The sequence below is a fragment of the Gossypium hirsutum genome, chromosome D01, assembly GCF_007990345.1.
Source record: "Gossypium hirsutum isolate 1008001.06 chromosome D01, Gossypium_hirsutum_v2.1, whole genome shotgun sequence".
NCBI classification, from domain to species: domain Eukaryota; kingdom Viridiplantae; phylum Streptophyta; class Magnoliopsida; order Malvales; family Malvaceae; genus Gossypium; species Gossypium hirsutum.
The window spans coordinates 11,124,795-11,149,208 of record NC_053437.1 but is presented as its reverse complement, the minus strand read 5'-3'; the positions used below and the strand labels follow the sequence as shown (position 1 = coordinate 11,149,208).

The window sequence follows — 24,414 nt, the reverse complement described above, 5'->3', positions numbered from 1 at the left end:
AAATCGACAGTGTGGTTTTCGGTTTTGCATTGTTCACTATTTTTACAAGTTTGACACACACATAACTTTTTTCCGATGTCGACACAATATGTTGACTGTAGAACCTAGAATGACACCTAAATAAGTTGTTTAGCACAAACACAGCAAACCCGAAACAAAATTAGCCCTTACTTGATTACAGTATATGACCACAACACTAAAACACTCAGTCACTTACCCCAATGAAAGAATAATTCCTAACACTGTTGATTTGCCGAAAGATTAGTCACTACCAAATCTTCACCTAAATTAAGGATTTCAAACAATTAAAACTATTGTCACACAAAATAGAAAATCATAATCCAAGAACGTGAAAATTCCATTAACTAAATATGAATCTTAAATCGACAACCCTACCACACACAACCAACAACGATATCGAAAGAGAACGTTGGTATGGAATAGCTCAACAGCAGAGAAGAAAGAAGGAAACAAAAAGAAAACGGCAGAAGGAAATTTCAGTATCAAAAGTGAAAAAGAAAAGAGAAAGTTGAAAAAAAAATAGAGAAAGAAGGAAACATGGAAGAGAGAGGAGAACAAACTTGGGACAAAAAAAGATGAGAGAGGGAGAGAATGAACGCTTGAGGGAGTATTTTGGGGAGAAAATTCTCCAAAAAGAATATTTTATTATCTATTTTTAAAAAAAAAAACGAACCACTAAATATGTTAGTTACCACTATTAGATTTCTCAAAACCCAAAATCAACCTGCTTTCAAACACATGAACGGTACAGGCAAGGAATAGCAAAAATATTTATCACTTTCCTCACACAAGAATCGAGCACAAGATCTCTAAGTTAATTAAAACTTTACCACTGAACCAACAGCCTCATTCTTGTCAACAAGTTCTCAGAATTTAAAGTTAGGCCAAAAGAGCTATGACAAGGGTTGAGACAAGAATAACAAAAAAAAAAGAAGAGAAATGAATCAAACTCAGAACCTCAGGCACACAAACACAACACTTAACCACTGAATTGAAATTAATTTACTTGATATAATTTAACAATTCAAAAACAAGAATTTTGGGGCGTTACATATTTTATAGGAGGTCTCATGTTTCTTCATAGAGATATAATTATCCAAATAGATAGTCACATCTTTTAGTAATAAACATAATTATTCAATAGATATCTACTAGAATAATTATGACTCTTTATTAATATTAAGTGGCATAACTCTTGGTAACAAGAGATATAACTTCTCATTATCAATAGTGACAACTATTGGTTAATAACCTAGTGACATAACTTTTGAACCACTTGTAACTTTTCATAAATATTTTGAAAATGTTCCAACATTCTCTCCCTTTTAAAAATATTTTAGATTTTGATAATCTTGAAAATCGATTGCATAAATGAATGTGTCTTATGATTGAATTTTCACTTAGTGAAAATATGTTAATGTTAATCGAAATTGCATAGTAGAGTATGTTTTGAACCTGCTATTCCATTCGATTAACTAAACACATCTCACATAATGATTTCAACCCTAGTCAATGCACGATATCTATGGACACTATTATGACCATGTGTCTATAACCTCTTTTCATAATTGTTGTTAAAGCCAAACCCTTCAGCACTTAGAAGAAGCTACACTTCCACTCACATATGTAGATCTCATTGAGAGTGTTCTTGTAATTATAACACTCTATCATATTTATGCTATGGGTCTATTAACAGTGTAATACTTATCCTTTCTCTTATCATTACATGTACCTAGCACTTTTCACCAAGGGATGATATATTATATAATATTTTATAATGCTAGTAATCACATACTGATGATGTACTTTGTCTCATTGAACTCAAGACTTAACGTTATACCAAGTATTGATTCGATTTTCCATCACGAGTGACTCAATTAGTATGTACTTGTACCTCACCCCTAAATTTTCAAATTTCCAACAAAGCTATGTTAATTTTCTATATCAAATGGTGAAACTTTATATTTGTTTGTCTTGAAAATTCACAAGACTAACATCCTCACCATGTTTATTTATTCATTCTTTCGCAAAAGAATGCTATCAAGAATATCCTTTGTATGATTATCAATTCACAGTGATCATTTTATTGTTATCCTCATGTCTTTTCACCAAGTAAGATGTTGTAAAGAGGCCTCAAATCCATTGATGAAACAAAACAATATATTTGCTATTTTCATAGAATCTTATCACAGTCAATATAATGACTCTTTTTTTAAAAAATATACATATAAGGGTGTTTCAGATATTTTTTGAACATAATCGTATTAGAGGACCACCAATTGTCCAATCTTTTGACCATAACATAAAGTTTATACACCCTTTATAATGGACATTATTAGGCGTTTTCTATCTCAATAATTAGTCAAATTCATACGGCCAATACGATTCAACCAGTCATAATCAAATATCAATTCATTAAATATCCCAAATTGAAATTCATCATATTCAATTTATCATTTCTTTACAATTTAGCCCATATCTCACTTTTTGTACCAAATTGTAAACAATTCAAATTACTATAAAACATACTCAAGTCCATAATTCAAGTATAAAAAAATTTAAATATAATCATACCATATGAACTTACCTAGTTAAATCAGCAAACAAGTTGAAACTTTAAGGACTATTCAACAATTTTGTCTTTTCCTCGATTATTTTTGACTTAGTCCAATTTTCAATCCATACAATTATTCAATTCAATTTATCGGTTTCACACACCTTATACCATATTTACCTAGATTACGTAAAAGAATCTATGATAAAATATATTTAATTTTCATGTATTCAACGGTTAGCTATGATCAAATGATTTATTTTTATTTTCTAACTAAATTTAATTCGAAAACATAAATTCATTTTTCAGGTCATTTTCATTTTCATTTTCATTTTGGAGAAAACCACATTCATTTCCAAATGATTTCATTTCTCCATTTTCATTTTGGAAAAAACCATAATCAATTCCAAATGTTTTCATTTCTCCATTTTCATTTTCATTTTGGAGAAAACCATAATAATTTCCAAATGATTTCAATTTCTCCATTTTCACAATTTCTATTCATTTATGTTCATTTGATTCAACATACAATTCATTTATGGTTTCAACGAGCCTAGAGGGACCGATTGGACATATGCGATTAAGGCTAAAATGATTTATAATTAATTTTTAGCTTTTTACTTATTAATTATAAACTTATTTAGTCACGAGGTCATTCCACTATGGTATCGTGACTGAGCTCTCCCCAATGACATACTATTGCAAAAGCAACTCGATCAGTGCTCGCCTAATAACCTTGTCATAAGTGTGTTACCCTTATAGGATATTCTTAATTTTTTTAGAATAATATCCGTTCTCCTAATATGATCCTATTTTATCTTATGGTAACTATTACGCCTTCTTTCATGAAAAGTCAATTATTATCAAATAGTAATCAAATCATTCATCACAAAGATGAACGACTCATGACCACGTTTACTTTTCATCAAGCATGTAATGCCAATGAGAGGATATCATTTACCCATGTCTCGGGCTATAAGTTCCACTGTTGTGAATTATACTATATACTACAGAAGTCGTACACCGAACACACTAACTTCCCATTCTTTATCTATTTGAGCTTAGACTTTACTTAATCTAAGTGTATGAGTCACGTATACATAGTCTGTCATCCATTCAAGATTTAGATATGTCACACTATGAACACCACAAGTGAATAAATCCATAAACTAATTTAGGATTTATTCTTCTTGGGTTTAGCCCGATATACTGCCAATCTAGTCAGTCACATCCATGTCTCTATCTTTTAGGAGTCATCCACTTCGATGCCTAAGACGAAACATCTCCCTAATTGGACTTGATAGACAACATATTAGTCTTTCAATTGGTTTACTCATTTTCGATTAGACTAGGGACATATTTAGGTTCGTCTACTAATATAAGATGTATTTTCGTATTACAATCCGACCATATAATATCACTTAGTATTAGTTTAAACATTAAACAACCAGTGAGCAACATTTGCTCCTATTTTACTTTGTGTACAAAAACCACATGAGGACATTATACAAAGTATTAATGTAATTCATGAATAATTTTATTAATCAACCTGTTCAAAAAATTTACAAGTGTACATTGACGAAAATACTACACTTAGGGCACCTGATCCAATAGCCGGTCAATCATATCTATGTCTCTATCTTCTAGGAGTCATCCGCTCTGATGCCCAAGATAAAGCATCTCCCCAATTGAACTTGATAGATGACATATTAGTCTTTTAATCAGTTTGCTCATTTTATATCAAATTAAGGATATCTTTAGGTTCATCTTCTAATATAAACTATCTTTCTGTATTACGATCTAATCACATAATACCGTTTAGTATTAGTTAAACATTAGACAACCAATGAGCTAATATTTGCTTTCATTTTGCTTTGCATACAAAAACCATTGAGGATAATATACAAAGGATATTAATGTAATTCATGAATAATTTTATTAGCTAATATGTTTGAAAAAATACAATTGTATATAGACGAAAATACTACACTTAAGACACTAGATCCAACACATACATAGTCTATCATCGACTCAAGATTAAGGTATGTTACGCTATGAATGTCACAAGTGAATAAATCCATAAACGGATCTAAGATCTATTCTACTTGGGTCTTGTCCAATGTACTGTCAATCCAATCAGTCACATCTATGTCTCTATATTCTAGGAGTCATCCGCTCCGATGCTCAAGACAAAACATCTCTCTAGTTGGACTTGATAAACGGCATATAGTCTTTCAATCAAATTGCTCATTTCCAATTAGACTAATGACATGTTTAGGTTCATCTACTGATACACGTTGTCTTTCTATAGTACAATCTGACCATGTAATACCACTTAGTATTAGTTAAACGTTAGATAACTAGTGAGTTAATATTTGCTTCTATTTTGGTTTGCAAGCAAAAACATTGAGAAAATATACAAAGGGTATTAATGTGATTAACGAATATTATTAAACCTATTGGTTCAAAAAATACAAGTGAACATAGACGAAAATACTACACTTATGACACCAGATCCAACATTCGCTTTTTGATCATTTGCCTTGTTTAAGGGGTAGGTGTCCCAGACCACATATTGATACAACTGGCCTGTAACACCCCTTTCCCGTATTCGACGCCGGAATAGGGTACGAAGCATTACTAGAACACATACACTTTTAACCATAGTAAATCGAGTTGTAAAATTTCATCTAAATTAAAACTTTCAAATTGTTATTCTTAAGTCGTTAATTAGGGTTTACTTGGCTAAACATACTCATAATTTTTCACTTCCTCATCGTATGAATTTATGAATTTTCACTTACTTGTTGAATTCGTCCTGAGTACCTAAATTGATCCATATCATTATATATTCTCATATCGTCAAATTGTCCTTTTTAATTATTGTAATATATCAAATGTTCACTATCTAGTAAGCTAATTGTCACATATATACATTATCCATTCATCTCCCATACAGCTAACAAAATTAGCCACAAAGATAGTACACATTTTCTCTATTCAATATAAACCAAAACCTGTTATTTGTTTTCCAACAAACCTTAATAAATATATACTTTATACTAACCCAAGTGTTTAACCATTCACCCATGACATAAATATATTTTATCTATTATTGCCGAATATAGATACGCATCACAACTCATAATTCACCTTACATTGTAAGCGAATTAATTTTTATCATTTGTCAAATAAATTATAAAATAAGTTATATGAAAAAAGATAGATACATTTTAAACCACACAATTACACAAATTTTCATGGCATTACATGATCATCACATATCAAAGACAAATGTTCTTGACATTTCCATTACATAAACCGAATTAATCAATGCAACTCAATAATATAATCATCCATACATCATTATTATCACACACATATATATATCATGACTAAATTTCTTAAACATTTGATCATTTGCTTTTCAATACCGCAATAGCTCCTTCAGTACCAATACGTATTTACCATTCAATTTAACATTTACCGATTATAATCGGGCATATGACCATTTATACACAATTCATTCATACATTTTATTGTCCTCCACCTCCACCTCCTCTCCTTCCCACATCCTGTATGTATATAACATGCTTAAATAGCATTATACATAATTTCACTATCCACTTATATTTAAATTTAAAGTTGTCTAATCTAGTTATAGTCACTAAATTATTTTTATCTAGAGATACTGAGCTCCAAATTAAGTTCTGTTAATTTTCCCCGAAACTAGACTCTCATATCTTCTTATCATAAATTTTCAGTATTTTTGGTTTAGTCAATTAGTACAATTTATTCTTTAAACTTCCCCTCTTTCACTACTCGATAGCTCTGACCCCTCTTCACTAAAATTAACTTAACTCTTTGTACAGAATTCAAACGATGTTCTTGTTTGTTCCTCTTGAAAATAGACTCATTGAGAAGTTTAAGCATGTAAATTACAAGCCATAATTATTTTTGTACAATTTTTGGTGATTTTCCAAATTTGGAACAGGGGATTTCGAAATCAATTCAATCATGTCTCACTAAAATTCAAATATTTCAAAATATACAACTCTTTTGCTTGATCTGTTTTTTTCATGTGAAAATAGACTCATTCAGCTTCAATTTCATAAATTATTTAGCCTCTAATTAAATTTCCACCATTTATGGTGATTTTTGAAAGTTGCACAACTGCTGTTGTTCAAAACTATTTTATAGTTTTGATATTTCATAGCATCTTACACATGGGTCGATTAAGTATCAAACCCAATATTCCTCACATAATCTTGTCCATTTCATATGTACATTCACTTTTCCAATTTCCCTGTTGAACACTCGAAATATTATCCATTACTCGGTGGATTCAACACTTAGTAACCACCTTAAATTCAGTGATACGGGGAATCAACACATAGCAACCCCTTTCACAATCAAAGATACAGTGAAATCAGCACTTAGCAACCACCTTTATATTGAGTGATACGGGGAATCAGCACATTGCAACCCCTTTCACAATCAAAGATACCGTGGAATCAACACTTAGCAACCACCTTTAGAGTCAATAATTCGGGGAATCAGCACTTAGCAACCCTTGGGGAATCTGCACTTAGCAACCCTTTTTTATCCAATGTATTCCGGTCTATTCCGAGTGTTCAATCGAAAACCTTGTTTTTTTTAACAGTTTACCACATTTCTCAAACTTAACCACATTTTTATAATCTACATCAAATATTTAATCTATATTCACTCAAATCTCAACAATATATTGAATAACATTAAAACAATGCATTAATTCACATACAAACTTACTTTGGTGCAACAATATAGAAATTTAGCAATTTAGTCTTTAATCTCTTCTTTTCTCCGATCAAGGTCGATTCCACTTATTTCTTGAACTATAATAACACATTTGACTTATTTAATATGCACATTCATCAAAACAGTCCTTAACTCAAACTTTAGTAAAATTACAATTTTGCCCCTAAACTTTTGCATATTTATACTTTTTCCCCAAAGCTCAGAAATTAAACTTCATCTCTTATTCTTATGTTTTATGACATACTGAACATTTTTCCCTTCTATGGAAACATCAAATTCCCGTTCTAACACTTACTTATGGACATTAGGTATTTTTACCGATTATGTGGTTTTACTCGTTTTCGCTGAAAATCGATTAGAAAAAATAGTTTAACATAATTCTAAGCTTCATATTATATCATGAAACATCAAAATTCACACTTTTCATCTATGGGTAATTTTTCAAACATAAATTCTAGCTCGAATTAATAGTAGAATTAGATTAAGCAAGTTATTGGGATTCTAAAAATATAAAGAACAAGAAAAACGGAGCTAGAACGGACTTACCATGAAGCTTGGAAGATGAAAAAACCCTAGCCATTGTGTTCCCTTGCTACATTCGGCCATGGAGAAAATAATTGAAGAAGATGATAACTTATTTCATGTTATTTTGTCTTTATTCATTAATTAAGGCATTTTACCAAAATGCCCTTACATAATTTACTTACTAACCATGTCTATTTTTGTCCATAACATAACCAATGGTCTAATTGAAATTTAAGGACCTCCAATTTAAAATTTCATAGCAATTTAACACCTCTAGCTTCTAGAACTCAACTTTTGCACTTTTTTACAATTTAGTCCTTTTGACTAAATTGAGTGCTCAAACGTCGAAATTTTTGAACGAAATTTTCATAATATCTTTCCATGAAATTGTTGACCATAAAAATATAATAAGAAATAAAATTTTCTTCATCAGATTTGTGGCCTCGAAACCACTGTTCCGACTAGATCTAAAATCAGGCTGTTACATGGCCTTTTCGGATAACATCCTCTATGGCATCTTTAATTTAGACACATCGGTCCGTAGTATGACCCCCGACATTGTAATAACGAAAATGAAAGGGTGACTCATCTCGATGAGGGTTAAAAGGCATAGTTGTAGGGTTTGGTAAGATCCTTTAGTACTCAACCTAGTCAAATATAAAAGCTGGGAAATAATTAAGTGGATGGAATGTGCGATGGCAATTATACGAGATGCGTTCTCACTAGTACTGGTTAAGGTGATTGTCTCTCACAGGTCCTGTGTGATGAGGAGGGCCTATAGTATTAACCATGTGACTACCCCTTTCTGTGGAGGGTTATACTATTGGAACCACCCGTCACCTATCAGAGGGGGGCGAGTGTAACTTACCAAGAACTCCCTTAGTCGTAAACAATATGTAGTGGATTCTTAGTGAAATAAGGTATAAGAGTGATAAAAGCGAAGGTTGCTGGATACTCAAGGAAGTTGGACCAAGAAGTATGACATGACATATTAATTTAAGGTAGAGACTAAATATTTATAGATATAAGAAGTATACATGATTTAAAAATCCTACTTCTAACAACTACTAGAGTCCTAAAGTACATCAAATTTATCTTAGTCTTAATGAACATCCACTTAATGATAAAATATTCATAAAAATATATTAATAATTTAATAATATATATATATATATATGTATATATCATTTTTTAAAAGTGACTAATTTTAAACAATGCTTAATGTTCTATAAAAAAATAAATTTAAACAGTTTATGATTTTAAACTTTAATTTTATATATTAATTAGTCTTGTAACATTATTTTTTTACAAAAATTGATAGATATAATTTTTAATAAATAATATATTTTATAAAATTTAAAATACCTTTATTCATATTTAGAATATAAAGTATTTTAATAATGTTACGTAAGGTAGAACTTTTTATTACGAAACTTAAAATTCCATCCTAGTTAAGGAAACAAATAAACACATATAAAACATGTTTAAAATAATTATTAACTTTAATAAGTTTTAATTTAAAAATAAACATTATAAATTGAAATCACATTCTTATTCGTTTATAATTTTTTTATAACATTAAGTTTAAATATATTTCATAAATATATATTTCAAATTGTTAATAATGTAAGACCATTTTACCAATAAAAGCATATTTCCAACTTTATTTACAGAAATGGGCAAATTTCTTCATTATTTACCGAAAAGGGCCGAAAATGACAAAATCCATCCACGTAGGAGTATTTTTGGGTGAAATTTCAGCAAATCGTGTCCTTGGGGGAGCGATTTTGCCATGTCAGCACAAAATGCATTGACGTGGAAGCGTTTTGCTGACGTGACAAAATCGCTCCCCCAGGGGCGCAACTTGCTCCATGTTTTTTTGCCCAATGGCCATTTAAAAAACTATAAAACCCCCTCCTATTTTTTTCACACAATATTTCTTCCAAATTTAGCAAAAAATCTCTCAAATTTCTCCCTAAATTTCTCAAAGCTCTCTTTAATTAATTATTTTCTTTATTTTTTTTTCTAAATTAGTATTATTTTTTTCATAATTTCAAAAATATTTGATCTTGTTAGCAATAGCCGGGGAATTAATTCGCCTCGATCATAAACATATCTCCGTAGAACAAATGAAAATGGTAAAGGGTTAATTTTAATTTTTGAATATTATTTAATATTTTTTTCATTTATGTAATTTTAATTAATTTTTATTTTATATTTTTTATAGCAGTCTGTAGATCGGGTGTTACAATGTTATATTTGTAATATGTCTGGTCCTCCATCACCATTGATAGAAAATTACTTGAGGGAAGTAGGTTTTTGGCACGTGACCACTATAGGCCGGAGGTGCAAGTTGGATTCGACACTCATCAGCGAGTTAATAGAGAGGTGGAAACTCGAGACGCACACGTTCCATCTTCCATGTGGAAAGTGTACCATCACTTTGGAGGACGTGCAGTTACAATCAGGATTACCGTGGATGAGTCCATACTCACCGGGTCCGTTCAATCTGCTGATTAGGGAGCTATATGCTACGATCTTTTGAGTGTGATTCCGGATAATATTTACGGAGGTCGGATCGAGATGGACTGGTTACAAGACACATTCTCGGAGTCGGGGAATGATTCGACTGAAGTAGAAAGAATACGATATGTTCAAGCATACATTCTTGAGATGATTGGAGGTTATCTGATTGCAAACTTGTCACGAAACCTCGTACATATGAGGTGGCTACTGAAACTCATTGATTTTAAAGTAGCTGGCAAATTTAGTTGGGGGTTTGCCATGTTGGCAAAATTGTACTAAGAGATGAGTGGGCGACGCCACCAAATAAAGCCAAAATTGGAGGTTACCTATCACTACTACAATCATGAGCTCGATTTCGATTTCCATTTTTACGTCCTCAAGTGAACCACCCATATACATTCCCACTCATAATGAAGTAAATTTTATATTTGATTTTATAATTATTACACAGATTTAAAATATAATTGTATGCTAAAAATTTATTTAATTAGGTGGAACTATTCGGCGAGTTATGTTGGAATACCTACCGCTCTTGAAGATATTCAGCTTCTATTAGACCAACGATCAGAAGCGCAAGTATTAAATAATATATATACATAAAATAGTTGTTTCATATTTAGTATTTAGTATTATGTATATAAATAATATTTTTACCACGTTCATATAGTTTCAATGGACACCATACGAGGATCCGATAATTCGGACAGTAATTCCGGATGAATTCTTTCAAAATCTGAACATTTGGCATGTTAAGGTCCCATTGGTCAACTATGCTACTGTCGAGATGCACCAGACGGATAGAGTGTTGCGGCAATTTAGATTTTGACAACTAATTCCTGAGGCACTTGAGGTGCTCGATGATGAGCACAAAATCGACTTACGGTAATCGAATATGAATTGACCAATATTTTTCTCAGAATATATCAAATTTTGGGAAAATCGGTATGATCATATACCTACTCGTGAATCGGTTATCGTTCCAGAGTTAGCATGCGCATTGAATTACATATCATGGTTTAGGATCCATGGCAAGTCATATTTGCTGTCGAAAGAGCAGAGGCGTCGGTAAATCCGTCTCGAAAGGGAACGATGGGGCCCTTTAAATCCTAGAAGAAGGGATGACAGTACACTATCACCGGGCCCAACGCTTCAACTGATGACACCCACTCCACAGCCTCTTCAGATTATGCCAGGTGTGTATCCTAACCCTTATATGTTTCCTTTTCTCAGTCCTATGCCAGGTTGGAATGCATGACCTGGTGTATCCCTTTTCCCAATGACTCCGACTCAACCGACAATATATAGGCCATTGTCCCAGGAGGGATCGCACGAGGCACCACCAGGGAGCTTATCTCATTATCAATCCCCATCGCCTTATGGGATTCAAACACCTCCGCATTCTTTATTCTATCAATGTGGGTCATCCTCCCAACACCCATATCTAGAACAACCACAACCCCCGCCGGAAGCTGAACTAATGAGGAATCCAACGCGTAACCGTTGATCACCCCCATGTGGCATTGATTTCGACCAACACATACATTGATTTTTTTAAATATATTTGTACAAACTATTTTTATATTATTTCATTTAATAAAATAAAAGTTTTTTTAATATTTTAATAGTAAATTATTCTTATATTTTTAATAAAATAGAAGTTATTTTGAATAATGCAATAGAAATAATGCAACATAATTTCATTACAGCAATTATCAACTATTTCGGTTTGGACATGATTGAATTGTATGACTTGTGTTCCTACACCATCTGCACAAATTCTGTTAGTTCGTTCTTTCTCGGATATCCATATTATTACGTATTCTATTCGAGTAAGGTTAACCTTTTGGTTTGCGACGCAATTCCCTAACCGGTAACAACTTAAACGAAGCAAGCGATACAGATGACCACTTACATTCATTTAGGACTGGTGGAAATACGTGTCTCCACACATTGTACATGTATTCTATTTTGTACACTTCGTCAACATATATCATGGGATCCAAATGAAGATTCTGACAAGCTGCAATTGCATGAGCGTATGGATAATGAAGTGCGTCAAAAGTCACATAGTCGCAAGTCCTAATTCTCAGGTGTACACGATATTGTCTGCTAGTAATACCTTGGTTCGGTCTGTCAAACTCCGTCGCATGAAACCGTAGGTTGTTGTGATCGTGACACACTGTCGGCATGGTGTTGGCCTGCGCTTTCGCCTTGTTAATTTCTTACAATACATTCCGGCAACATACACGGCCTCCCTGTATTTGGCCTTTATAACTCGTTGCTCGCTTTGGAAATAGTATCGCCAAACAAAAATATATCTCTTGCACAACTGAGGTTATTGGCAAATGACGTGTTCCTTTTAGAATAGAATTTATGCATTCAGCCAAGTTTGAGGTCATATGACTATACCGTAGGCCGCCGTCATATGCTTGTGTCCATTGTTTGAAAGGTATGTTATAGAGGTGGTTTGTGCCTTGTTCGTTAACTGAACGCCAAATTGCCAACGTCTCATGAAAACGGTTCTTATTGATATTGTACTCTGCCAAGATAAGTTGATAGAAAATCACATACCACTATTCCATTCAAAATAAATTGAATATTACAAACGAAATTATATTAATAGAGATTAAATACCCATGTTGATCACTTGCCGTCATTCAGTGGTAGACCGATATTGCTCATAGTAGTTGGACTCAACGTGCCTTAGACAATACCGATCGTGTGTGCGATCCCATAGGCTTCCCTATAGCTCAATTGTGGCTAGTATTCCAGTGCCCCAATCTGATATAATGCAGATATCAGGTTGGGGGCATACATGCCTCCTTAACCTAGAAAGAAAGAAATCCAAGTCATCACCTGACTCTCCCGGTGTTATTGCAAACGCAATTGGAAGGATTTTTCCACAACCATCCTCTGTCACAGCTAGCAATAGCTGATGGGTATATCTACCATACATAAAGGTACTGTCAATTTGTACCAATGACTTGCAGTACACAAATGCGTCCCGGCATTGCTTAAAGCTCCAGAACAGACACTTGAACACTTGGCATCTACTGAGCAATCAGTCGTTGTAGTACGCAGGGCCCGTTTCAAGGTCTGTTATGCAACCTGGGACATACCTCTCCAGCACCTGACACCACTACCACACCTCATTATATGAAGCATCCCACCTACTATGCATCTTTTCCAATGACATCTGCTTAGCTATTCAAGCCTTACGATAAGAGGGCGTGTACCTAAATTGGCTACGAACATTGGCAATTAAGACCGATACAGAAGTCTTGGGATCTGCCTTCACCATCAGTAGTATTAAGCTAGCTATCATATCTGAATTCACCTTGGGATGATCCTGTGAAACACTTGTCAATGAAGTATGTTAAATAATGCAACATTAAGTAATAATAGTATTATAAAAAAACCCTAAACACCCATTGATACTGTATCGGCAACACATGTATGTGGACTTTTATACTTTTTTATCTCCCACAAGCCTGTCTTTTTCCTACCCGAAGCCATTATTTTCTATTAACATGTATCGTCTTGCATTGCACACTTGGCCTCGAACTTCTCGGATTTAGATTTAACCACGTTGTAGTTAACCCCGTGATTGATGTTATGTTGTTTCAATGCACCAAGAAAACTATCATTACTGGAAAACTCCTTACCAATTTCCAATTCACCTGAATCCAATGACGAACTTGTACGGTCACGCCTTCTGTGTGGTAGATCTGGAAACTCCAACGCATCATCTGTCGATAGATCGACATTATGCATGTGGACTGGAGGCGAGTACACCCTGAATTGCGGATCTTCTCCTTTTTCATCTGAACCCCTTTCAACGTTTTCAGGTTCAGTTGGAACATGATCCGGTTCAGAAAATAATGCAACTTCTGATCATTGGTGTCGGGCTCTCGAAGTGGATCCACATCAGACTCATCATCCAACCCACCATCATCTGCAGCGTACGAGATCCCCTCGCCAGTGAACATCGTAGGGAGTACATCATCCCTTTTTGTGGACGTTTCGTAATGTCTCCAATCAGATGTGGATTGTCAACCACTAGAAGTTGATGTCATTCCCCAATACGTATTTCTAGCATCGAACATCGACCCACCGATGTGCATGTCCTATCCACTAACTAAGTGTCATGCAGGAGTTGTGTATTCCATACTGCCACCAAACATAGGCGCTTCTGTGTTATGCCTCCCACTAACGGAGTGTCGAGTAGGGGTCGTGTATTCCTCTCGAACAGTAGTAGATGTTGAAGTCGCAAATGCTTCATTTGGGAATGAAAATTGTACATATAACTCTAGATAGGTGATCCACTAGCGAGATGAGTCTGTACCATCGCCTCCAAGCTACGACCACCTTTGATATCAAATGAGTCATATGTCACGGGATCAACCAAAGCACAAAATCGATACTTAATAGAAGAAACCCTCATTGGCGTCGTTCTAAAGATTTTGTGCCTAATTCTTTTACGAAGTTCTGTCAAATCTATGTTCTGGTTAAAAACCAGTCGCGTTGTGTTCTCTGATAAAAACCAACGCCGTTCTCGGTGTCATGGACCTCACCGTCATAGTAAATAACATCACTAATACGTTCACTTATCTTCAATTTTTATTTTGCTTAACCTCTCTGATTTTTCTTGCTGTAACTTATGTAACCTGAGAATGAAATTTGGCTCATTTATAGCCTAAAGCCAAACATGAACTACTGTAGAAAAAGAGTGTCCATGTAGAAGCTTTTTTCATCAATTTTGCTGACAGTGAATCCTGCTTGAAGCGTTTTTGACACTATTTGTTCAGAACAGTCTTCTCAAAATTATTTTTTCAAGAATTATTGTAGAAAAAGAGCGTCCAAGTAGGAGCTCTTTTCATCAATTTTGCTGACAGTGCATTCTGCTTGAAGCATTTTTGACACTATTTATTTAGAACCGTCTTTTCAAAATTATTTTTTCAGAAACTACTATAAAAAAATAGCGTCCACGTAGGAGCTTTTTTCAGTAATTTTGCTGACAGTGCATTCTGCTTGAAGCGTTTTTGACATTATCTTTTCAGAATCATCTTCTCAAAATTAATTTTCCTGAAAATACTGTAGAAAAAAAAACAAAATCCTTATTGTCAATATAATTTTCCCTAAACCCTAAACCTAAACCTAAACACAAAATTATTTCTTTTAAAAACTAAACTCTAATTTAATTAATTTTCTTAAAAACTCTAAACCCTAATTTAACTTATTTATTTAAAACCCTTAAAATCTAATTTAATTAATTTTTAAAAAAATATTAAACCTTGATTTATTTATTAAAATTCTTAAACTCTAAACCTAAATTATTTTAACAAAACACTAACCCCTACAACCTTAAACCTAAATTGTTTTAACAAAACTCTAACCCAAAACCCTAAAAACCCTAAACCAAAAAACTCTAGGGACTAAACATGCAAAAAGCCCTAACGCTAGAAAAACACGGAGTAAATTGCGCCTTTAGGGGAGCGATTTTGCCACGTCAGCAAAACGCTTCCATGTCGGCGCGTTTTGTGCTGACATGGCAAAATCGCTCCCCCAAGGGTGCGATTTGCTGAAATTTCACCAAAAAACGATCCTATGTGGACACGTTTTGTCATTTTCGGCCCTTTCCGATAAATAATGAAGAAATTGGCCTATTTCCGTAAATAAAATTGGAAATGGGCCTTTATTGGTAAAATGGTCATAATGTAGTTTCTTATTACTTTATTTGTCAATTATCATGTTTAAATCTCTTTAACGTATTATATCTATAACTAGTGAAAATTAAAAAAAAAGAGTATAAAATGACATAAGATCCACCGATAAAAAAAAAACTAGTTAAAATTTTCAACTAACGAGAATTTTCTTATTTTCTATTATATTATTAAATTTATATTTAAAAATAAAAATAAAATAGATGTGATAATTATAAATTTAAAAAATAATTATAAATTACAATTAAATATATTAGTTAAAAAATTGTATTAATTTTAAAATAGGTTTATTAGTTGAACAGAAGTACAGAACTTTAAATATAAAATATAGGAAAAAATTTGTGATAATTATAATTATAATAATTAATAATTATTAATTAAAAAATTGATATACAAAATATGTTGTACTAATTTTATTTAAGTAAAATAAAGGGTAATTTACCAAAAAAAGCCGTTTTTTTTTTAAATTTACCGAAATGGGCCGATTTTTTTTATTATTTACCGGAATGGGCCATTTTTCGCGAAATCGCGTCCACGTCAGCGCGATGTCAGGGTACGTGTCAGGACATTGCGTCCACGTCAGCACGATTTGCTTACGTGGACACAAATCGCGCCTACGAGGACGCGATTTGCGGACGTTGTATGAACAGTTTATGTTTTTAAGCTTGGAAAACTTTGAAAGGCCATAACTTTTCGCTCGGTTGTCCGATTGAGACGATTTTTTTTATTTCGAATAATTTTTCGAGATCTACGCGCTGACAAGCCATAGTTTTCATCGAAAAAGATCCTTTTTTGCCCCTAAATTTTGATTTTTTCGGTTTAAAATTGAATTTTGAAACATTCAAATATTTTATTTTCTTTATTTATTTGAAGTAAACACCGGATCTTTTTTTACAGAATTGTCTTATATCATCCTGTTATAGGTATAAGTCAGCTCATTCCAATTTTGAGAAGTTCCCTAAAATTTTCCATTTTATTCAATTTAGTCCTAAAACCTAAATAGTCATATTTTCAAATCTAAGCTTCGTTTTTCAATTCAAATTCAATTTCATTCTTCCATAACATTCAAATATTCTTAAATACAAAAATTTCATGCTAATTTTGAAATAATTACACTTTAGTCCCTATACTCGTAACTAACAAATTATACTTTACAAATTAGTCCCTATTCATCTCTAAGCAGTTTGTCAGCGCGTAGATCTCGAAAATTTATTCGAAATAAAAAAATCGTCTCAATCGGACAAACGAGCCAAAAGTTATGGCCTTTCAAAGTTTTTCAAGCTAAAAAACATAAACTGTTCATGCCACGTCAGCAAATCGCGTCCTCTAGGGCACGATTTCCGTCCACGTCAGCAAGTCGCGCTGATGTGGACGCGATTTCCTGGCGCGTACCCTGACATCGCGCTGACGTGGACGCGATTTCGCGGAAAATGGACCATTCCGGTAAATAATTAAATAGTTGGCCCATTTCGATAAATTTTGAAAAAAAAAAGGGCTTTTATTGGTAAAATACCCTAAAATAAAGTTATTACTTAAATAGAATTCTAATTATATTAATTATCACTTATAATTAATATTAAATTTAATTATGCCAATTAATTGTTGTTTTGAATAATGTTATTTTGTATTAATTATATAAAATAAAACTATATTATATATTGAATATGTTAACTGAGCTTTAATGTATTGAAAAAAATATTATAAGATAAATGTGGGATAAAAAATTAATTTTAATAATATAATATAAGAAAACTACGTGGCGTTTCAACCAATGTATTGCACTCGTCGTTTAGGCTCTAACAGTATTTTTATTCACAATTCCGCAATTCAAACAAATCCATATTTCGATTAAAAAAAAACAGGTAATTTCAGTTTTTTCTAATACCTTTTATCTAACCGATCTTTAAAACTTCATCCTTTCCAGGTTTCCGTTTTCTTTGGGTTTGATCGAGAGCTCATTCAATTTTACCTTTCCTCGTAAGTTACATCTGGATTTCGTTTTTTTGTCGAATTTTGCGCTTTTTTATACGGGTTTTTGTTTAATTAAGGGAAAGGTGGGAATTTATTGATGGATTTTTTTTTATATTAAGCTTCATTTTTAGCTTTATTTATACGTTGAGCTGAGCTCTTATTATTTTCTTTTTTTCATTCTGATGTTTAATCACGGGCTTTTAAGAAGAATGGGTTTTTCTTATAATTCAGCTTTATTTAGCATCAGTTAAAGGAATAGGGGATTTAGTTGATGATTGTAAATAAAGCTTCTGATACAAGATGGACAATTGGGTATCTTTATTGCTTAGATTTTGGGAATTTCTTGATACCATTCTTTTTTCATTGTAAGTTCATATCCAGTTGTAATTCTTCAAACGAAGTCAACACATGGAGAAGATAACAGGAAAGGTTTTTTTTTTTTCCCTCTTCAGAATTAACCTCAGTGAACTTTGCAAGCTTAATGTAGGATCAGTTAGTTTTTATCTCTTCTTCTTTCATTGTTTTCATGGTGTTCAAGTGTGTTAATTTTATGCTTTCTTTGCATGATATTATGTCCTGGTTTTTGGGTTACTTAGATTAGCTCTTGACTTGATTTTTTCGTTTAAGGTCAATGGCATCTTCAGACACGTGGATAAAAGAATATAATGAAGCGGCGCGAATTGCTGATGATATCAATGGCATGATATCTGAAAGGATTTCCTTGCCTGCGTCGGGACCAGAAACTCAGCGTCATGCATCCGCCATAAGAAGGAAGATTACGATTTTAGGGACCAGACTTGATGGATTGCAGTCCCTTTTGTCTAGACCTACTGGGAAACCCTTGTATGTCATCTTAATTCTTAATAGAGGTGCATATATGAGTGAACCGGTGTTGGATTGGTATTTTGATTATATGTCTACCGGTATATTTATAATATATGATACTTATATGTCCACTTGCAAATTGGAATATGTTTCATGCTGACAATAAACTGACTTAAGATTACGTGTTAATGCTTTATATTTTGGTTACAGAACAGATAAGGAGATGAATCGCCGCAAAGACATGGTTGCAAATTTGAGATCTAAAGCAAATCAGATGGCTTCTGCATTCAACATGTCAAACTTTGCCAACAGAGAGAGCTTGCTGGGGCCAGAAACTAAGCAAGATGCCATGAGTAGAACAGTTGGTTTGGATAATTCTGGTCTTGTTGGTCTTCAGCGACAAATAATGAAAGGCAAGTTGTTTTTGTTTCATTTTCAAATGGAATGATGCTAGCTTGTAAATTTGCTCAAGTTTCCTCTGTTTTATGAGGGTGTGTTTTCAAGCAGAGCAAGATGAGGGTCTTGAGAAGTTGGAAGAGACAGTAATGAGTACAAAGCATATTGCATTGGCGGTCAATGAAGAACTTGATCTGCACACCAGACTCATTGTATGTTTTTTATTTTCTTGTTCTACTATCTTTTGCCTCTAATTTCTTTAAAATAAATTCTCAGCGAAGACCAATTCATTCTCTGTAAATTTGACATTAGCTTGTGCTCCCTCTGTGCAGGATGACCTGGACGAACATGTGGATGTTACTGATTCTCGCCTCCGGGTAAATACTTGCTATTAATTAACATTTTAAATATATAGGCAAATATCCTCCCTTTTTTTCGTATGAAACATTTCCAGTGATTGCTGTTATATTGGAAATATATTCACCCATTCAACCATTCTTGCAAATAGCAGTCATTAAGCAGTATTTACCAAGATTATGCAAAATAAAAGCATTTGGGAACTGCTGATAATGTTGCAGTTTCCTTTACCTTGATATTGCCTTTGACCATTTGATTGATTTGTGGTGTGTGCAAAGATGAATTATTTGAAATATTACATGTTCAAAGGAAAGCATCAAATCCTAAATGGTTAAACTTTAAACTGTTTGACACTTGCCATCATTAGTTTGTTACCAAAATGATAAGACCATTTGATTGTCTGAGAAATATGTTTTTCATGGTTCATGTATTTTTGTAAATCAGAGAGTGCAGAAAAACCTGGCAATTTTGAACAAGCGCGCCAAGGGCAGTTGTTCCTGTATGTGCATGCTTTTGGCTGTTGTCGGAATCGTGATTCTGGTTGTGGCCATATACCTACTTGTTAAATATTTGTAATACCACCAACAGCAAACACAATTTGTTGGGTGTGGAATTGCTTTTCAATTTTCATTTATTACTTCCATATGTTTAGGACTTTTTTACTTGCCCTTACCCTCTATTCTTCATATCTTTTTGTTTTTTGTGTGCGTGTGCAAATACTGAGATGTTCAAAACAACTTTATAAATTTGCAAGTAATTGAAGTCTTATCAGCACCCTTTAACTATGTATTACATCTTATGTTGTTCGAATTTGAGTGATAATAGTCAGTTACACAGCTTCTTAGCTAGAAGCTTTTAAGTCTTCATGCTAATTTGCCATTCAACCATGGAAACACCATCTATTTCGGCGCACAATCATGAAACAAAATGACTGTAATACTTATAAGCTTCAAGATCTTCAACACAAAAAAGTAGGAAAAAATAAGAAATCAAAGAAATTAGAAGAATAGCCTTCTTGGAGATGATCTTGAGGGGACGGTTGAAAGCGATGGTGATTCGAGAGGTAAGGGAATACCCTTGCTTTCTTGTCCCATTGTAGCTTTGTTAATCTCTTTTGCAGCTTTGGGGTCTGTCAATAATGTCTTCTGAAATGACTGTGAGAAGCCTGTAGCAATAATAGTCACATGGATCTCGCCGTTGTAGCGGTCATCCACAACAGCACCAAATATGATGTTAGCAGAAGGATCTGCCAAGCTTGTCACGACCTGCAAATATACAGAATGTTATACAGATTAAAACATAGAATTCTCCTGATGATATCTACCAACTATAAAGCCTCAAAAATTGGAAGAATATAAGCTTGAATGTTTTTCATTTTCCATAAAGATAATAAGATAGTTTGCAATTAAATACGCAAACAAGAAACCAATGGCTCCTAATGCTAAACTACCTGTGAAACTCGATTAACTTCCTGCAGGGTTATGTCTTTTCCTCCAGTGATATTATATGCCACCCCAGTAGCCGACTGAATTGATGACCCTATTAGAGGAGCCAAAATTGCTTGTTCTGCTGCTTCCACGGCGCGGTTTTTGCTAGAGGAAACTCCTACACCAAGCATTGCTGTTCCAGAATCTTTCATTACTGCTTTAACATCTGCAAAATCCACATTCACCAATCCAGGTATCTGAAAAAAGAAACAATTTTCAATGTGACAAAGCTCAAAACCACAAAATACTAGACAGGACAAACAATCATTAAACCGGTTTCACATGGTTTGAGCAGTTATGGCCTAAATGACAACAGTTCACGCATCATAACATATATTCAATAGTTATTGCATAACAAAATCTTGGTTAACTAGAATGGTTATATGACAAAAATACGTCCACTACAAAAATATGCTTGGCATGTAACAAAACCACATACCGTAATTATATCCGAAATTCCTTGTACTCCTTGACACAGAACATCATCGGCAAGAAGAAAAGCATCCTGCAAAGGTGTCTGCTCATCAGCAATATCAAGCAGACGGTCATTGGGAATCACTATGAGAGTATCAACATTCTTTTGCAGCTTTTCAATAGCCTCTAGTGCCTGCAAATATAGAGATATAAGACGATTAAAATAGATGAAAATTCAGTGGCATATCTACTTATTTGTCGTGGTTTTATTGCATAACCCTATGCTTCTGTACTACAGTGGAATCTCAAGCTAAAATATTTCCCACTATATGGAGCGTTAAAATGGAGGGGTTGAACGCACATGCCTGCATTGTTCTTTTACGCCCTTCAAAGCTGAAGGGATAGGTTACCACACCAACAGTCAAATAACCAGCCTCTTTTGCTATCTGGGCAACAACTGGAGCAGCACCTGAACCAGTGCCTCCACCCATACCAGCTGTTATAAAGACAAGATCCGAGCCCTTAAGAGCATTTGCAATGGCATCTGCAGATTCCTCTGCAGCTTGTTCTCCCAAAAGAGGATTCCCACCAGTGCCTACATTTCAGTCAATTGATTTACATCATTAACAAATGTAAAGTCGACAACACAGCCATATATGAAGTCACAATTCTTTTTCTTGATAAGTAAAAGTGGCTTACCTAGTCCCCGGGTCAAAAGCTCGCCAATCTGAATTGGGTTCTCTGCAGAAGACTGTAATAGCGCTTGAGAATCTGTGTTTATGGCATAGAAATCTACACCCTAATTTCAAAACACAGCAGCAATAACTTCAGTAATAGCCTCCACGAATGTGTAACAATGCGGCTACCATAACTCATTTACTACCAAAGTCACATAAATCGTTTTCTCCCTTACCTCCATCTACCTAGTCTACACTAAAATCTAAAGTAAAGAAGACAAAGAGAGCCAAATTTTAATTGCCAAAATGGCTCTGAATTTATGCAAATGATAAGTTGAATTTGGCTTAAGGACACAACATAATTGAGAGAGCATTCCCAAGATTTCAAAGCTACGATAAGAACCCATTAAATGAAATTGCAAGCTAATACCTATTATAAAAATCACTTCAAAAACACATTCAGGTTACAAAGTCCAAAAATTGAGGGGAAAAGACACTAGTAGTTCTCCAATTCTTCGACTTTAAAGTTAAAACCGCTTCAAAAACCAACATTGTTTTAAAAGTACAAAACCCACAGAAATTCACAATTTTTTCAAATTTTAAGCAAAACCCAGAATGAGATAAGCTGAGAACCAACCTGTAAACCGCTACCAATCATTCGATTAACAGCATTGTTACCACTTCCACCAACACCAACCACTTTTATCTTAGCAGTTTCCATTGAAGCAAAAGAACAGCTTATTCTTCCAAATCGGTGATACGTACTAAAAGAGCTTCTTTTCAAAGGCTTTTTCGAAGAAAAACATAGCTTTGAAGATAGCGAAGAAGAAGAGGAAGTTGGGGATATAAAATCCTTCGCGAGTGTTACTTGAAGTGTAGCCATTTTGTCAAGCTTGCAAACAAGTTTCTATACTCTAAAACTATATGTTGGGGTTCCCTTGGAGATAGAGAGAAAGGATTTTAGAGAGATTTCAGAAACATTCCGTTTGCATTTGTGGAAGAAAAAAAACGAAAGGGAGATTGTTTTGACAGACTAGATTAGATGCGACATTTTTACCAATCCTTCGGTTTCAGCCGGCACTCGTAAATTGGGCGTTTGGGTCAATTTTAAAGGTTTTGAGTAATTTCAATACCATAAATTTAGGTTGGGTTTGGTTTGAATTGCTTCGGGTTTCAATCCTTCCACATTTAGGCTATAGCTTTTAGTTTTTTTTTTTTAAAAGTTGATATATTTTTAATGTTTGGATTATTTTATGTAAAATAATTTTTATTGTTTTATAGAATTTTTTAAAATTAAATTTCAAAATTTGTTTTTAGTCCAACAAAGTAAAATCTAAGTTAAATTTTGTTATTGTTATAAAATAAAGAGAGATGAGAACAAAGAACAAAGAGAATATGAAAACAATAGAGAATTTACTTTATTGATCAAAGAGATGATTACAATGCTTCATCAGAATTTCTATTTATAGACATAAAAAGTATAAAAGAAGTAGAGATTTAATTCTAATAACTATTAGAATTTAAAGTACACCAAAACTTTATCTTGATCATGATAGGCATCCACTTAATAATATATTCATAACACTCCCCATTGGATGTTCATTGGTAAATAATGTGCATCGTTAAAACCTTATTAGGAAAAATCTTGTGGGATAAAAACCTAATAAAGAAAAAAAGAGTACACAATCTATAATATGTATAATATGCTGCATCGTTAAAAACCTTATCAGGAAAACCCAATGGGACAAAATCTCGATTAAGAGAAAAATAGTGCAATGCATATTTTCTCCTCCTCATGAAAATATCACATACTTTCTCATATTCTACGTATTCAATCTTGAATACTAGTTTTTCAAATGACTATTTGAATGTATTGCTAAACATTTATATCACCATTCTTTTGAAAATCATGAGTGAGGAAAAATTTTGGAGAAATATATTTTGATCTCTTCAGGAGTTTCAACAATAAACATAACAAACTTTAATCATGATCCTTCTATAAAAATACAAATAGGTATTTTGGATCATTTTATAATCCTCTTTCAACTACTATTGGCAAAGTCAAATTTACTACATATGTTCAATTATTTCAATTCATATAAATAAATAATTTCCCGAGAATTTCAATATGCTTCTAG

General features: G+C 33.3%; 2 protein-coding genes across 3 annotated transcripts; one reads left to right on the top strand and one right to left on the bottom strand.

Annotated features, from left to right (window-relative positions):
• The first annotated feature begins 17,927 nt into the window (after window positions 1-17,927).
• LOC107922298 (syntaxin-51) lies at window positions 17,928-20,483 on the top strand. Of its 2 annotated transcripts, none has more exons than XM_016852271.2 (7): window positions 17,928-18,011; window positions 18,074-18,126; window positions 18,748-18,963; window positions 19,156-19,358; window positions 19,453-19,553; window positions 19,674-19,718; window positions 20,143-20,483. In XM_016852271.2, exons 3-7 carry the CDS (start codon window positions 18,752-18,754, stop codon window positions 20,272-20,274), a joined length of 693 nt encoding a protein of 230 aa, XP_016707760.1. In that variant the 5' UTR covers window positions 17,928-18,011; window positions 18,074-18,126; window positions 18,748-18,751; the 3' UTR covers window positions 20,275-20,483. The 2 variants fall into 2 exon arrangements, with proteins under 2 accessions (XP_016707760.1, XP_040942962.1); XM_041087028.1 differs by adding an exon at window positions 18,491-18,549 and having other exon boundaries at window positions 17,956-18,126.
• A 133-nt stretch (window positions 20,484-20,616) lies between these two features.
• On the bottom strand, window positions 20,617-23,446 carry LOC107922297 (cell division protein FtsZ homolog 1, chloroplastic). Its single transcript, XM_016852270.2, has 6 exons — window positions 22,914-23,446; window positions 22,299-22,398; window positions 21,965-22,194; window positions 21,625-21,792; window positions 21,149-21,382; window positions 20,617-20,963 (listed from the first exon to the last, which is right to left on the bottom strand). The coding sequence occupies exons 1-6, from the start codon at window positions 23,157-23,159 to the stop codon at window positions 20,697-20,699; spliced, it is 1,245 nt and encodes a 414-aa protein (XP_016707759.1). The 5' UTR covers window positions 23,160-23,446; the 3' UTR covers window positions 20,617-20,696.
• Between the last annotated feature and the right edge of the window lie 968 nt (window positions 23,447-24,414).